Source organism: Spermophilus citellus, assembly GCF_964194105.1.
Source record: "Spermophilus citellus genome assembly, chromosome: 6".
Classification (NCBI taxonomy): domain Eukaryota; kingdom Metazoa; phylum Chordata; class Mammalia; order Rodentia; family Sciuridae; genus Spermophilus; species Spermophilus citellus.
Window position 1 is genome coordinate 101915148 of NC_138187.1, and position 15043 is coordinate 101930190.

General features: G+C 50.8%; 1 protein-coding gene across 4 annotated transcripts in view; it reads left to right on the forward strand.

Annotated features, from left to right (window-relative positions):
- Positions 1-15043, forward strand: part of CCSAP (centriole, cilia and spindle associated protein) — a 34559-nt gene that overhangs the window by 3172 nt on the left and 16344 nt on the right. For 2 of the 4 annotated variants that reach the window (XM_081296979.1, XM_081296978.1), the window contains exons 2-4: positions 682-1029; positions 4073-4148; positions 4647-4725. In XM_081296979.1, the coding sequence (XP_081153105.1) occupies positions 4692-4725 (34 nt within the window). In that variant the 5' untranslated portion in view covers positions 682-1029; positions 4073-4148; positions 4647-4691. Of the gene's footprint in view, positions 1-681; positions 1030-4072; positions 4149-4646; positions 4726-10063; positions 11296-15043 lie in introns of those variants that run through there. The other 2 variants (XM_081296976.1, XM_081296977.1) reach the window with 2 other exon arrangements.

The window sequence follows — 15043 nt, forward strand, 5'->3', positions numbered from 1 at the left end:
GGGAGAAATGTTTGCAAATTGTATGTCTGGTAAGAGACTTGTATCCAGAGAAAGTGATTCTTCATTTCCAACATTAAAAACAAACTAATTAGCCGGGTGCATTGGTGCACGCCTGTGATCTCTGCAGTTCTGGAGGCTGAGACAGGAGGATTGTGAGTTAAAAGCCAGCCTCAGCAAAAGCAAGGCCCACCTGAGTTCAACCCCTGGCACCAAAAGAAAAAAAAAAAAAAGAAAAAGAAAAAAAAAAACTAATTAAAAAATGGTGCTGGGCATGGTGGTGCACACCTGAATCCAAGGCAGGAGTTCAAGGCCAGTCTCGGCAATTTAGCAAGGCGCTAAGCAACTTAGCTGTCTCTAAATGAAATATACAAAGGGCTTGGGACGTGGCTCAGTGGTTGCATGCCCCTGGAGTCAATCCCCCATACCAAAAATAATATGAAATAAAAATAAATTAATCAATTTAAAATAAATATGGGCTGGGGATGTGGCTCAAGCGGTAGCGCTCTCTCCTGGCATGCGTGTGGCCCGGGTTTGATCCTCAGCACCACATACAAACAAAAATGTTGTGTCCGCCGAAAACTAATAAATAAATATTAAAAAACTAAAAAAAAAAAAAAAAAAGAAATAAAATAAATAAACAATTAAAGGCCCAAGGATTTGTATGGACTTTTCTCTAAACAGGTGGTGGTGACATGGCTGGTGAGCACCTGAGACTAAACACCCAGTGCAAAAGGACTATGTGGGTGTGGAGAAGTTGAACCTGACATCACCACAGGAATCCCAGACACATCGTCTAGTCCCCAGACAAAAGCAGCTGGATCCCAGGAAGCAGCTGATGGGGCCTCCAGTCATACCTCACCTCCTCCCCAGCTCTCTCTCTTTTAATGGGCATTTTTTGCTTTGAGAGTGGGAGGAAGGCAGGAGGGCTGTGCCTCAGGCCTGGGTCTGTTCCAGGAAACAATGCCAGTAAACCCCCTGCCCTCAGAACTCCAAACTGGCCAGGTGCCCCTGGACTGTTCCCAAACACAGGTGAGTCTCCCTTGCTGTGGAGCCAATCAGGCCACTGCCAGGACCAAAAGGAAACAGGAAACGGTTAGGTATGCTGGCTGCACCTCTAATCCCAGCCTCTCCGGAGGCTAAGGCAGGAGAGTCGCAAGTTCAAAGCTGGCTTTAGCAACTTAGCGAGGCCCTGAGTAACTTAGTGAGATCATGTCTCAAAATAAAAAATAAGAAGGGCTGGGGATGTGGCTCAGTGGTTAAGCACTCCTGAGTTCAATCCCCATAGATACCAAAAAAAAAAAGGAAAGTCAAGCCTGGCCTGCAGGCTGGCTGAAGGAGGAGGGTGGGATGGGCAACTGTTGGGCCCTGAGAGCAGCCCCAGGTCTCCACTGGAGAGGCTGGTTCATGACTGTGTGTGTGTTTAGGGGGATAGAACCCTGGGCATTCTACTGCTGAGTCACAACCTTGGAACTTTTTATTTTGTTTTATTTTATTTTTTATTTATTTATTTTTAAAGGTTACAACCAATTGAGGAAATACTTCCTTTTTTATTTTATTTTATTCTTTTAGTTGTTGATAGACCTTTATTTTATTTATTTATATGCGATTCTGAGAGTCGAACCCATTGCCTCACACAGGCCAGACAAGTGCACTACCATTGAGCCCCAGCCCCAACCCCAACTTTTTATTTTTTAATTTGAGACAGGGTCTTGTTAAATTACTGAGGCTGGCCTCCAGCTTGTGATCCTCCTGCCTCAGCCTCTCAACTTCTTGGGATGATAGGTGTGTACCACTGCCATCTGGTTGATTCTCAACTGTCTCAGTGCCCTTCAGAGGCCCACTCTCAGGCTCAGAGCCTTGTGCCTCTCTAATTCCCAGGCCACATCCTCTGCAGTGCACCAGGTCCTCGTACCCATTTCTCTCCTCAACAACTGTGAGCAGATTACTTCTGTCTTTGACTAATATTTTTGTTTGACTCACTTAAGTCCCAATTTTTGGTTAGAATTTTCATTTATTGGAATAAACATGCCACAGCTGGGCACAGTGACATGCACCTGTAATCCCAGGGGCTCAAGAGTCTGAAACAGGAGGATCATGAGTTCAAAGCCAGCCTCAGCAAAAGTAAGGTGGTAAGCAACTCAGTTTGACCCTGTATATAAATAAAATGCAAAATAGGCTGGGGATGTGGCTCAGTGGTCAAGTGCCACTGAGTTCAATCCCTGGTAACCTCCCCCACCACCAAAAAAAATTAATAATAATCATGCCACAGATTTACTTAACTCAGGATTGAGGGGGCCAGTAAGCATATAGAGCTGTTTGTAGGATTGTGGTAGAATGTCGGGGAGATGCTCCTGGGTGCATGTGGGCTTCGCCCTGATATCTTCAGCTGGAAGTGCCTTGGATATACCTGACTGCTGGGTTTCTGTTCTCACAACTAAAAGGCTCAGGGGTCACTCCAGTCAAACTGGGCTAACTGGGCTGCACGAAATAACCACACAAGAAACACAAATACCTTTTTCTTTGGGGTTGCTGTGACGGCTCCTCTGACCTTAAGGGTCCCCAGGAAGAGAGAGAGCGAGATCAAGCGCTGACCCCTTTTATTGAGGAGAAGCTATTCAAATGAGGCAAGGGGTCAGGTTTCAGGGGGCTGAGTCTATCTTCATGATGTCCACTGCCAGCAGGTTGACTGACACCTGGGTAGGCCACACCCAAGGGCACAGTAAGAGGAGGGGACACACACAAGGCACTTCTATGGAAGATTCTATCCTAAACAGGGCAAGGGGTTATATTACAAAGGAACAGGTGAGCATAGCTTCACCCATGGGGCTGTAGCAAGACACACCCATTTCTGTGACTGAGCGCCTCAGCACCAAGTTGGGGAGTGTAACTCAGTCACCTGTAAGGTTGGCCTCCCACACCTGACCCTGAACATCCAGGCTCAGCAGTCGGCACACTGCCCAGGGCCACTGTGCCTTGTGCTGGCAGCTGACCAGGAGCGGCTGCTCTCCAGTGCCCTAAGAGCTTCATACTGTACATGGCCAGTCTGGGAAAAGGTGAAAACTGAAAATTTAAAGTACTATTTCTACATGCATATTGCATTCATACTGGTGTAAAGTAAAAAACCCAAGACAAACCACTATAAATTAGAGGTTGAATGCTTCTAGAAACGTCTAGACACCAGTGAAGGGTGCAGTAGGTTGCGGCCTGTGTGCTTGATCTGGCCCTCGATGGCCCTCTGGGCTGGCCCCCACCCACTGCATTTCTGGTAGGTGTGAAATGGCAAGCTTCTGCTGAAAACTTTGTAGTGGCTGTAGTTAGGTGCTGTCTGAGGAACAGGAGAAAGGCTATTACCTGGGGCCTGTGAGCAGCAGGGATGCGCACGCAGGCAGGCAGGCAGTGCTTGGTCCTGATTTCTGGAGTGGAGTCTGTAGCTTTTGGCAATTCTCAAAGTTGGAAAAACCACGGACCTTTCAGTGAGCCTGGAGGTTGAGGCCAGGGTGGCCCATGTCCTGCCCTTGGCATGGCTATGCACACTGCAAGCTCTCACCACCCACTGTGCATGGACTCCAGTGCCCCCTGAGACCTGGCAGCCACCTGAGGCCAGGGATGGTGGGGACCTTGGTGCTGCCAGTCCATCCTCATCCTTACAGCCATGCTCACTGGGAAGAGATCCCACACCAGCTGTTCTGTGCAATGACGGGGTTCCAAAGCTGAATATTCCAAATTCACATTGGGGTAGACAACACCCCTCAGGGTTGCAGTGACGCCAGCTGCAGGTGAGCAGGGGATGAGGCTCAGAGGCGGCTCCTTCCAACCTTGGCCTGTCCTCGTCCCAGCACCTACAGGAGTCACAGGCCGTATTGAAGAATGGGAACGCAAACTACTGATTCTTAGTTTTACTCATTCCTTGTTTTACTCATACCCCTTAGTTTTACTCATATCCCTCCTCAACTTAGGAAGAATTTAAATCTGTTTTGGAATTGATTTCCAATTAAAATGTGTAACGTGTTTGCCTCCAATGTGAGTTTCATATTACAAAATCCTGCAATTTTTTTTAATATTTATTTTTTAGTTTTAGGTGGACACAATATCTTTATTTTATTTTTATGTGGTGCTGAGGATCGAACCCAGTGTCTTGCGCATGCCAGGTGAGTGCACTACCACTTGAGCCACATCTCCAGCCCTTCTGCAAATTTCATTGAGTTAAAAATTGCAAATGCCAATCTTTTATGTTCATTCTGGAAAGTTAACAGTTTTCAAGCAGTTAAAAAATTATTTAAAACCTTCCAAAAATAGAAATAATACAAGAAAATAGAATCATTAGAAGAGGAAATCAAAGCAAGAAAAGGTAAGAGTAGAAGATAGAGCAGAGTTGTGCATACAAACAGGCCACACTCTGCCTTATACATTCTGCAGCCGAAGCAGAAGGAAAATAGTTTTCAGTGTCCACCAGTAAGAAGGAAAGTCAGTTTGTCAACAGAGGGCTGCATCCAGTGTTCCCTGAGAGCTTCACCATCTGGGCAGGTGTGGCTGGTCCTGGCTGGAGCACTTCCAGCCTCATGCATTGCAGGCAGGAAAGAAGGGTCAGTTGAACAGCTTGTGTTGCAGTTGAAGGTCTTCAACATTCATCTTCTTGGTTTCTCTAGTCCCAGACAAGCTCCTTCTGGATCAGCTGTGGCTCCCTGGCAGATATGGACCAGGAATCCCCGAGAGCTCAGCACTCAGGTAGGCCTGCCTGGATGCAGACCCTCTGTTCAGGTCTGGCTTCTCTCTCTGCAGGCCCACAAAGGTGCTCCATGCTTGTGATTGTGCCCTCACTTGAGAACTGTGTTGGTCAGCCCCAACTAGGGGATAGGGGTTGTGGTGGTCCCAGCATGTGATTGCAGGCCTCAGAGACTGCTGACTCCCTGGTTGGACCTGGGAGAATGACGATGCTGTCTGCAGAAACTGGGACAGCAGAAGGGCTGGGGTGCGGGGAGAAAGAGGTGGCTCTGATGCATGAGCAGGAGAGGTTGACGAGCTAAGCTGGAGAACCCGTGGCCAGTGGGCTGGAAGGGTGGGGAGACCAGCAAGGGGCTGGACATTGAGCAGATTCCTGGTCCCAAGCAGGGATGGTGAGTGAAGAGAGGTGAGAGAGTTTAAAGAGGGGAACGTGCAGGAATTCCAGGGCGCTGGAAAGCCTACCACAGAGGAAGGGGTTGGGACAGTCCAGTGTGCTGAGAGAAAGCACTTATGGGCACATCACAGAGATCCATCTGGCTGAATCCAGCTGACTGACGAGTGGCTCCCAGGTCCTCTGGAAGGGCTGAAGCAGCAGGCTTGGAGCTCTGAGAGGAAGCTCTGGCTCCAGGGGGCACCTTTGCTCTGAGGCCGTAGCACTTTGTACTTTGGTCTTTGTACTGCAGCTGCTGCTGTAGGGACTCAGCTGTGGTGTCCTCCTCTTACAGGGAGCTTGGCCCTGGCTGACCGGGATCCAGACAAGGGCCAGGAGCTGCTGCAGAGCAGAGGTTGGATCTCAGCACTGCGCCCAGGCTGCAGGGGAGGCTGGGGAAGTGTTCTAGCACCTACATGGGGGGAGGGTTTGTGAAGAGGGTGGAGTAGACAGGGGCTCCTGGGGATGTCTGTGTTGGGGGGACTGAAAGGAGAGACAGAGACAGGGACAGACATGCAGAGAGAAGCAGGGAGGTGTCTCTGGATGTAACAGGGGTTCACTTGATGCTTTGACTATATCTCTTGTGGCTTTGAAATTTACATGTGTTTTTTTTCTTTTTCCCAAACAACTTCTCCTCAATCTCTTCCCTGATCTTTGTTTCCTTGACCTCCTCCCTGATCTTTATTTCCCTGATCTTCATTTCCCTGATCTTTTTCCTAATCTCTCCTCTGTAATCTCATTTTCTCTGAATCACCTCTTTAAAAGCCCCCTGTTCCTGCTGATGGGCAGAAGCATAGCCTTTGGGACAGGAGTCCCCTCTGTTTCTCCTTTGCTAGCAAAGCAATAAACCTTTTTCCTTTTTCTCAAAACTGTGTCCTTGTTATTGGATCAGTGTTGGGGACAAGGATTGAGCTTCTGGCAACATGGAGGGACTCTGGGAGGGCTGATGGAGGGAGCAGAGTGGGAGGGACCAGGAGAGGTGGGAGCAGAGCTTGCCACATGGAGAAGAGCTTTCTGAGAAGGCGAGAAATGGAAGTGGAGGAAGCTCATGGACTATGGCCTCACTGACTTAGGACAAGTCCTGCAGACAGGATGGGGTGATACCCAGGAGGAGAGGCAGTGCTGGAGGCATAGGGAAGAGGGCTCTTGGAGGTGGGAGCCTAGGATGGTGCATGGAGGGTGGACTCCCACTGCTCATGTCTGGCCCACTGTGGTCAGGCCTAGTCACCAGCAGTTTTCCCATTTTCTTTTCTTTTTTTTTTTTCACAACTGGGGATTGAACCTGGGGTACTCTACCACTGGGCTACATCCCCAGCCCTTTTTATTTTTGAGACCAGGTCTTACTAAATTGCTGAGACTGGCTTCCAACTTGTGATTTTCCTGCATCGACCTTCCAAGTCACTGGGATTACAGGTGTGCGCCCCCATGACTGGCCAGCAGGTTTTCTTATGTTGAATCTATATGCCTGTGTAGCAAATATCAATTGTTTTTCTTTTCCTTAGGGAGTCCTGCTGAGAGCCATAGCCAAGTAGGAATGACGCATGGCAATTTCCTTGTCAGCCTATAGAGGGAGGACTCTCCATTGTGGAAATGGGCTTGCCTTGGACCCAGGTCATTTGCAGTGACATTGCATGAAAGGTGACCTTGCTCAAGGACCAGGGTGGATCCGGGTTCAGGAGGATCCGGGTTTAGGGTGGATCGGGGTTTAGGGCGATCTGGGTTTAGGGCGGCTCCAGGTTTAAGGTGTATCCTGCTGGGAATAGGGCTTATCCTGCTGCCTCCAGGTGCCCACTCCTTGAGTTCCCGTTGAGTTCTCACAGGATTCAGAGGGTATTTGGGATGCAGAGCCTGGTGGAGGTGTGGATTTTTCCCCAGAATGTGCGTGTAGAGTGCCGGTGACAGTTTGGGAATAAAGAGTTGCTGTTTGAATCTACAAGGTATGAGTGGCTCGTGATTTTGTGCCCAGCCAGACTGTGGCAGAGTCCAGCATCAGAACTTCCTTCCCAGGGTAGCCTCCCAGGCTGCTCTCATTGAAGTCTCTATTATGGTTTAGATGTGAGGAGTCCCCCTAAAGCTCATGTGTGAGGCAATGCAATAGGTTTAAAGGAGAAATGAGAGATTATGAGAGCCTTAACCCAATCAGTGAATTAGTCCCCTGATGGGATGAACTAAAGTGGTAGCTGAAGGTGGGTAGGATGTGGCTGGAGGAGGTGGGACCCTGGGGGTGTGCCTTTGAGTTATATATTTTCTATCTGGAGTGTGGAGTTTCCCTGTTTCCTGATCATCATGTGAGCTGATTCCCTCCACCACACTCTTTCATCATTATGTTCAGCCTCACCTTGAGCCCTGAGGAATAGAACCTGCTGTCCATGGACTGAGACCTCTGAAGCCCTAAGCCCCTACATAAACTCTTCCTCCTCTACGATTGTTCTGGTCAGATCTTTCAGTCCCAGCAGTGAGAAAGCTGACTAAAACAATATCCCTCCCCCATGCTTGAGGGAGCAGATCTTCTCTCACCTGTTCTGCTGGGACCTGCTTTGAATCTTTGGTGGGTGTCTGTCCATTTCCCACTGACTCCATGTCTTCTGTGAGCCCCTGAGGTCAGTTTTCTCTTGCTCACCCCAGTTCCCAGCCAGTGACATCTGCCCTACTTACAGCTGGTCATCTCTGCTCATGGGTCCTAATCTCATGCATAGAACAGACTGAACTTCTTCCACACTGGTGCTTGTGCAGCACTGCATGAGTGGGTTCTAGAGCACTTCACATCCCTCATAGAGGACACAATTTCATAGATAACTCTCAGATCACAGCAAATTTCTTTCTTTGCTTCCTTCTTTCTCTCCCCTGCCCCCTTCCTTCCCTCTCTCTCTTTTGAGGGGTACCAGGGATTGAAATCAAGGGCACTTGACCACTGAACCATATCCCCATTCCTATTTCATGTTTTATTTAGAGACAGAGTCTCACTGTGTTGCTTAGTGCCTCTCTATTGCTAAGGCTGGCTTTGAACTCTCCATCCTCCTGCCTCAGCCTCCTGAGCCGCTGGGATTACAGGTGTGTGCCACTGTACCCAGCTAGATTTCTTAGTAGTTGTGTCCCTCTTAAGGTCAACTATATCCCAGGAGCCCTACCCCCAAGAACTATCAAATCCCATCTTTCTCATTCTTGTTATTTAAACACAAAGACAAATATGTTGATGGATATTTGTCATTTGCATGCTGTCTTCTCTGTTCCATATGGGTCTCGTTGGACTGTCAGTTCTCGCCTTCCACCTTAGCACCATCTGCAGGGATGGGCACATGGCCTGGGCATAGCTGACCTTTCCACTCAGGTACCTGCTACCACCTGAGCATGGACTGGGTAACTTTCCTCTGTAAGTGGAAGTTCTCTTGCTGATGGTCCCTAGTTGAGACAACAAACATCATTTGGGGCTGCAAGTGGCTCTTTCTCCATCTGTGGGAGGAAATCCATTTCTAGACTAAGAGGGAAGCCCTTAGCAGGAAAGCAGAGTTCAAAGACAGAAGGAAGCCAAGTCCTAATGTTATTGAAACCCTATATCTAACTACCTGAGCCAGTAGGTGACCTCCCTGGTATAAATTGTTTGTCACTTCTAATGGAAAGTCTTGATGTAATAACACCTTTAAAAGAACAAAAACAAAACATTTAATTATGGAAAATAGGGACAAATTTTAAAAAATAAGATTATTTCTAATTCCATTTCTGAGTTATTAAAAAACTGGTATCATGGGGCTGGGGTTGTAGCCCAATAGTAGAGCACTTGCCTTGCACAAATGAGGAACTGGGTTCAATCCTCAGCACCACATAAAAATAAATAAATAAAATAAAGATAATATTGTGTCTATCTATAGCTAAAACAATATTTAGAAAAAAACTGGTATCACACTAGGTGTGGGTATGACTGTGTTGCAGACTGAACATGGCTGCTAGCTGGCTTAGCACGGGGCCTCTCTGCAGCCTGAGTTGGCATTCACAGCTTGAGTTTTAGCTAGCATCTTAGGACGGGGCAGCAGATGTCCCGGATCTTCTGAGGCTGCTCCAGCTGTCTGTACATGACCCAGGCAGCCTAGGTTGTCTGCTCCACCTGCCATGCAGTGGCCAACTGAGCCTTTCCAGCACTAGTGGTGGGACTGCCCAGCTCACCCCAGAATCCCAACAAGTCTTAAGTCATAGTTGCTCTAACCACTAAGTTTTGCAGTTATACAGCGAAAGGTCAACTGTGTAACTGCATGTCACCATTTCTTCCTCGCTATTAAATATCTACTAAGGTTCTTTTGGTTGTCTAAGCATAAGGGGAATGAATTAGAATGTCCCAGAGATGTGTCAAGGGGCAGAAGGTGACATTACTAAGAGGAGAGGTGAGCTTTGGTGGGGACTGCAGAGCAGCAGTTGGTGGGTTCCTTCTGGAAGCTGCACTGAACGTAGAACTTCAGGTTCTCAGGAGGGACAGTCAAACCATATTATTGGGGCCAGTGCCCTCTCAGGGTCTTCAATCTGAGATGAGGGATGGGAGGGCACAGACACAAGGAAAAGGCAGTGAAGCCAGGAAATCCCAGTGCTGGAGCTGGATCTGGGTCGCTCATCCACAGACAGGCCTGCTTTTGCTTGTTAATTATGTTGCAATTTCCCAGAAGGTCTTTCCTTTCAAGGCTTTCTGCGCTACTGTCTGTATCCGGGCCTCTTTCTATAAAAGCAGGAAAGAGGAGAGGGCCTTTGGAAACTCTAAGTTCTGCAGGGCAACATTTCTGCACACTGTAACCACAGGCAACGGGCTTCTGGGTGCAAATGCATTCCTGAGCGGGTTGGTGTTGTTGTCTAAGTTGCTCAGGTTGACCTGGAACTTTTGATCTTCCTGCCTCAGTCTCCCCAGTCAATGAGATTACAAAGTGTGCCATTGTGCCTGGCACTACGCGGCTTTTAATCAATTAATGAATACTGGTGTGTTAAAGATAAGAAAAGGCTTGTATTGAAAGAAAGGCTGAAAGTCAGAGCAACAGATAATGTGAACCAGGAGGAAGCAAGGTGACGGGCATGTAAATGGGCCGTTGAGCGTGGCGGCGGTAGTTTGGCCCGGGCTGACCGCTCCCCGCGGCGGACTAACTCTGGGTCTGGGCCTCCAGGGCAGCGCTGGGACGCAGAGTGCGGGCAGGTGGGCCTGGGCTGGCGGGCGGCGCCCACGGCGCTGGCGGGGGCCGGGTAGGCGCGCGGGGAGGCGTCTGCTCTTGGCTGGGGCGGCGCCTTGGCGTAGCAGCCGCTGGGCCGCCGATTGCCCGCCGTCGGCGACATCTTGTCAGGAAGCGAGGGACTACAGCCGCGCTTTAGCTGCTGCGCCACGCGCGCCACGGCGGCAAGAGGTAAGGCCGCTGGCCGCCCACACCTGCGCCCGGAGGGTGCTCGGCCCGCTCTCGCTCCGGCTCAACCCCGGCCTCCGCTTTCCGCTTGCGGAGCCGCCCCCGGTGACGGGCTGCCGGGTCCCCTCTGGGAAGCCCGAGTGGCCCCGCCCCCGCTCCTGGACCAGTAGGGCCACCCCCACCCCGCCCCGACTCCGCCCATCCCCCCGCGACCCGGAGGGCGGTGACGCCTCCCGGAGCCCCCGCCCCGACTCCGCCCAGCCCCCGCGACCCCGAGGGCGGCAACACCGCCCCCGCCCCGCCCCCGCCCCGTCCGGGCGGGGCTCCGGGTTTGAAACGCGCGGCGGGCCGGCCCGGCCGGGGCGGCTTCTGTTGTGTGGGCCCCTCAAGCAGCGGCGCGGAGCGGGCCGGCGGTGGATCGCAGCACCATGTCACCGGGCAGCGGGTTGAAGAGCGAGTACATGAAGCGCTACCGGGAGCCGCGCTGGGACGAGTACGCGCCGTGCTACCGGGAGCTGCTGCGCTACCGCCTGGGCCGCCGGCTGCTGGAGCAGGCGCACGCGCCCTGGCTCTGGGACGCCTGGGGCCCGGACTGCGCCTCGGACGACTCGGCCTCGTCGGCAGCGTCGGGCCCCGCGCCCCGGTGCGCGCTTGCGGACCCCGAGGAGGCCTCGGAGGTCTCGGAGCCAGCGGAGGCCTCGGCGCGTGAGGAGCCCGAGCGGCCTGCTGGGGAGCCGGGCGCGGAGGCCGGGGACGAGCAGGACGCGGCGCAGCCAGGTACCGGGCCGAGGGGCGCGCGAGGGGCCGCGCCGGGGTGGGACGCTCGGCGTCGAGCTGCCTAGTATGTTTATTGCAGCGTTTGGGGCGAGAGCTTCCTGTTTTGTTTTGTTTTCGGTGACGTGCGGTGAACCTGCCTACCCCCACGGAGTTTGAAGGGCTTTGGCTCCGCCTCCGCTCTCCCGCCCTGCATTTCCTTAATTAGGTGGCTCTGGGTCAACCTAGCCGTGTGGCCTCTAAGCACAGGGGGACGAGGTCTCCTCGTCGGCGGCAGCTCCCTCGGCGAACCCCTGACTCCGTCTGTTTCTTGCTGTCTCTCGCGACGGGAGGCGCTTTCATCACGCTCCCAAAGGTGCCCCGAGAGGTTAGGAGCCCCGGACTATGCCTGGTCATAAAGAGGCCCGTGCTTTCCAAACAAATTCTCCGACCTCTCCGCCAGGTCTCTAAGGAATGCCGTGCGCTTGGGTGCGAGGATGCGCGGTCTACGCCTGGTTGCTCTCTGGTACTGCCCACGCGTGACAGTGCTGCCCTGTGCCTGCCGCCGTGCGCAGGCGGCGGCTCGCTTTGGCCGCCGCATAGGCCCTGGCCCTGCCGCTGCCGGGTGCAGAGCCTTCGGTGTGCGAGGGAGTCCTGGGGGGTGTTGGTACCCAGCGCAGAGGTAAAGCCTTCGCACAGCTGGGTGATTCGGGCTCCTGCAGCACTGACCAGGCGCCACCCCGAGGTCTCCAGGTTTTAAGGAGGATCTAATGAGAAAAATAAACACTGAGAACTTCAGTCACCGTTCTAGGAATATGTATTTTCAAAACAACTGTAAGACGTCTGAGAAATTCCACTCAGTCCCATTACTTTGCTCAGCTCCTCAGTTCATCCAAGCAGAGCTACCTTCCTGGTATCATGTCACGTGAATCCCAGCCATTCCTGGTGCTCAGGGCTCATTGCTGGAATTTAGAGTAACAGAAGGTGTGTGTAGGGGGGAATGGACGTCCCAGTGATGCCTTCTAAGGTGAGGTACATGCAGTATCAGTGCTGTCCAGTGGACTTATGGTGTAGTTGTGTGCCTGTGTTTGCCTGCCCAGGTGTGCCCTGTCTTCAGGATCACTGTGGTTGCCTTGGGAGATCCTGACTCCTGGAGGTTCTGAAATTCTTGGTTAAAACGTGTGGTTTGGCATCTGGGAGGAGGGGGATGCCTTCTACATTCAGGATGGGCTGTTGCCGGCTCTTTGGCTTCGCAATTCCTTGCCAGAGTTGTTCTCCATTCCTGCGTTGGGAAGATTAGAAATGTCTTCAGTGAGTACTTTTATGCGCTAGAGTGATGGCCAGACTAGGCTTGGAGTGCTGCAAAGCACAAACATCTCCCTGAAGCCATTCAGGTACACAGGATCTGCAGCTCTGCATGGCTATTACAGAAATACAGCCATCCCCAGCCTCACACACCCCAGCTTCCTGGTGGCTGACTGCTTACCACTCTGGCTTTCCTTTGGTCTTTTTTTTTTTTTTTTTTTTTTTTTTTTTTTTTTTTTTAAGAACGAGTTTATTGAAGGGAAAGGGGACACTCTGAGAGGAGAGGGACAACATGCTTCTCCTGCACTCCAGTTTTTTGTTTTTTTTTTTTTAAGAGAGAGAGAGAGAGTTTTTTAATATTTATTTTTTAGTTTTTGGCGGACACAACATCTTTGTTTGTATGTGGTGCTGAGGATCGAACCCGGGCCGCACGCATGCCAGGCAAGCGCGCTACCACTTGCCACATCCCCAGCCCTTCCTTTGGTCTTGTCTCTTTTCCAGACAGGGTCTCCTTATGCTGCCTAGGCTGTTTTTAAACTCTTGGGTCCGAGGTGTTGTGCCTCAGCCTCCTGAGTAGCTGGAGCTACAGGCATGTACCACTGTACCCAGCTGTGTGTTCTTTCTCTCTCTGTCTCTCAGGGCCTTGTGCATGCGAGGCCAGCACTCTGCTAACTGAGTTGTGTGCCTAGCCACCTAGCTGTGTTTATGGACAGATCTTTTTTTTTTTTCAAGGTTTAATGTGGCCTCTTGACTTTCACTCTTCTCAGTGCTGCTTTCAGCTGTACACATAGAGAGTAGCCTCCTCCTTCCCAACAGCCATGGGCTTCTGCTGGTCTCACTGGTGGTGACCGTGATGTTGGGCCTGTGGAAATGGTTGCCCAGGCTGCTTCTTGGGCTCCTTTTTTTTTTTTCTTTCAAGTGGAGCTTCATCTGAGCCACTGTCCTGCTCTTCCTTCTTCCCTTGGGGCCTCTGACCGCCTTCTGTCTGGCCTGCCTGGCTGCCTCTGGGTCCTCTGGCCGGTGGCCGTCACCTCAGGCTCTTCCTGGCCTTCCTTGAGAGGCAGCCACTGCAGTTTGGCTGTCATGCTTTTTTCTTGGTTTACCCCTCACTGTCTGGGGAAGGGTAAGGGAGGTGAGTGTTGGGGTCTGTGTCCGAGATGGCTTTATCCCACCCTCACTGGTGAGACTTGGCTTGTCTGGCATTCTAGGTGAGTCAGGGTCTCCAGGAAGTCAGAAGGTGTTTCTCCATTGCCCTGTGATTGCTGACTCCCTGGCCTCCTGGCTGAGGTCCTTGGCCTCTGAAATGGACCCCGTCTATTCTTGTCCATTGAGCTGGGCACCTGAAGGGCTGTTACAGTGACATGCATGTTTTTTCATTCCTGGAAGTTTTCTTGAAGTATTTTGTCGTTTCTGTACATATTTGTTTTTCCCTATCTTTCTTGTTGCTTCGTCTTGCAGTGCTGGGGATGCAGTTCTGGGCCTTGCACATTAGGCAAGTGCTCTACCACTAAGCGGCACATACAGCTCATTCTTTCCTTTCTAGTTTTTTAAAACTGATACATATAACAAAAATTGTACAGCTATATATAGTGTTCCATGTGACATTTCCATTCACATATACACATGTAAGGTTTAAATCAGGTTAAGCATATCTAGCTTATCAAACATTGATCATTTCTTTATGATGAAAACACTCAGAATCCTTCCCTCTGTTTTTTTTAAATACACAGTACTTGTTGTCCCCTGGAGTCACCTGACCATGCAGTAGGCTCCAGAACTCCTTGTTCCCATGTAATGTAACTTAGTGCCTATTGTTCAGCTTCTCTGTCCTCCCTGCAGCTGCTCTCCCAGCCCCTGGTCTACTCAGCTCCTCTGAAATCAGCTTTTTAGATTTCACCTATGAGAGGGCTCAGGCAGCCTTTATCTTTCTGTGCCACCTCCAGTTCCACCCATGCTGTTGCACGTGACAGGAGTCATCCCTTGCCGTGACTGAGCAACACTGCTTCATGAGTGTGCATCGTATTCTCTTCAGCTGTTCCTCTGTCAGGACACACAGGTTGTTCCCGTTTCTTGGCATCCCAGATGCAGACGTCTCTTGGATATGCTGGCTTCTCTTCCCTTGGATGTGCATCCATGAGTGACATTGCTGGATCGTATGGTAGTTCTATTTCTAATTTTTGGAGGCGCTTCCACACTGTCTTCCAGAATGGCTGCACTAATGTACATCCCTACTGGCAGCAGGCAGGGATTCCCTTCTCTGCATCCTTGCTGACTCTAGTTACCTCTTGTCTTTTTATATTAGCATTCTTACTGGAGTGAGGAGGCATTGTGGTTTGGTTTGCATTCCCTGATGGCTAGTGACATTGAGCTTTTTTTTTTTTTTTTTAATGTCTTCTTTTGAGAAATGTCTGTTTAGGTCTGTTGCCCATTTTTAAATTGGATTATATGTGGGTTTTTTGCTATTGAG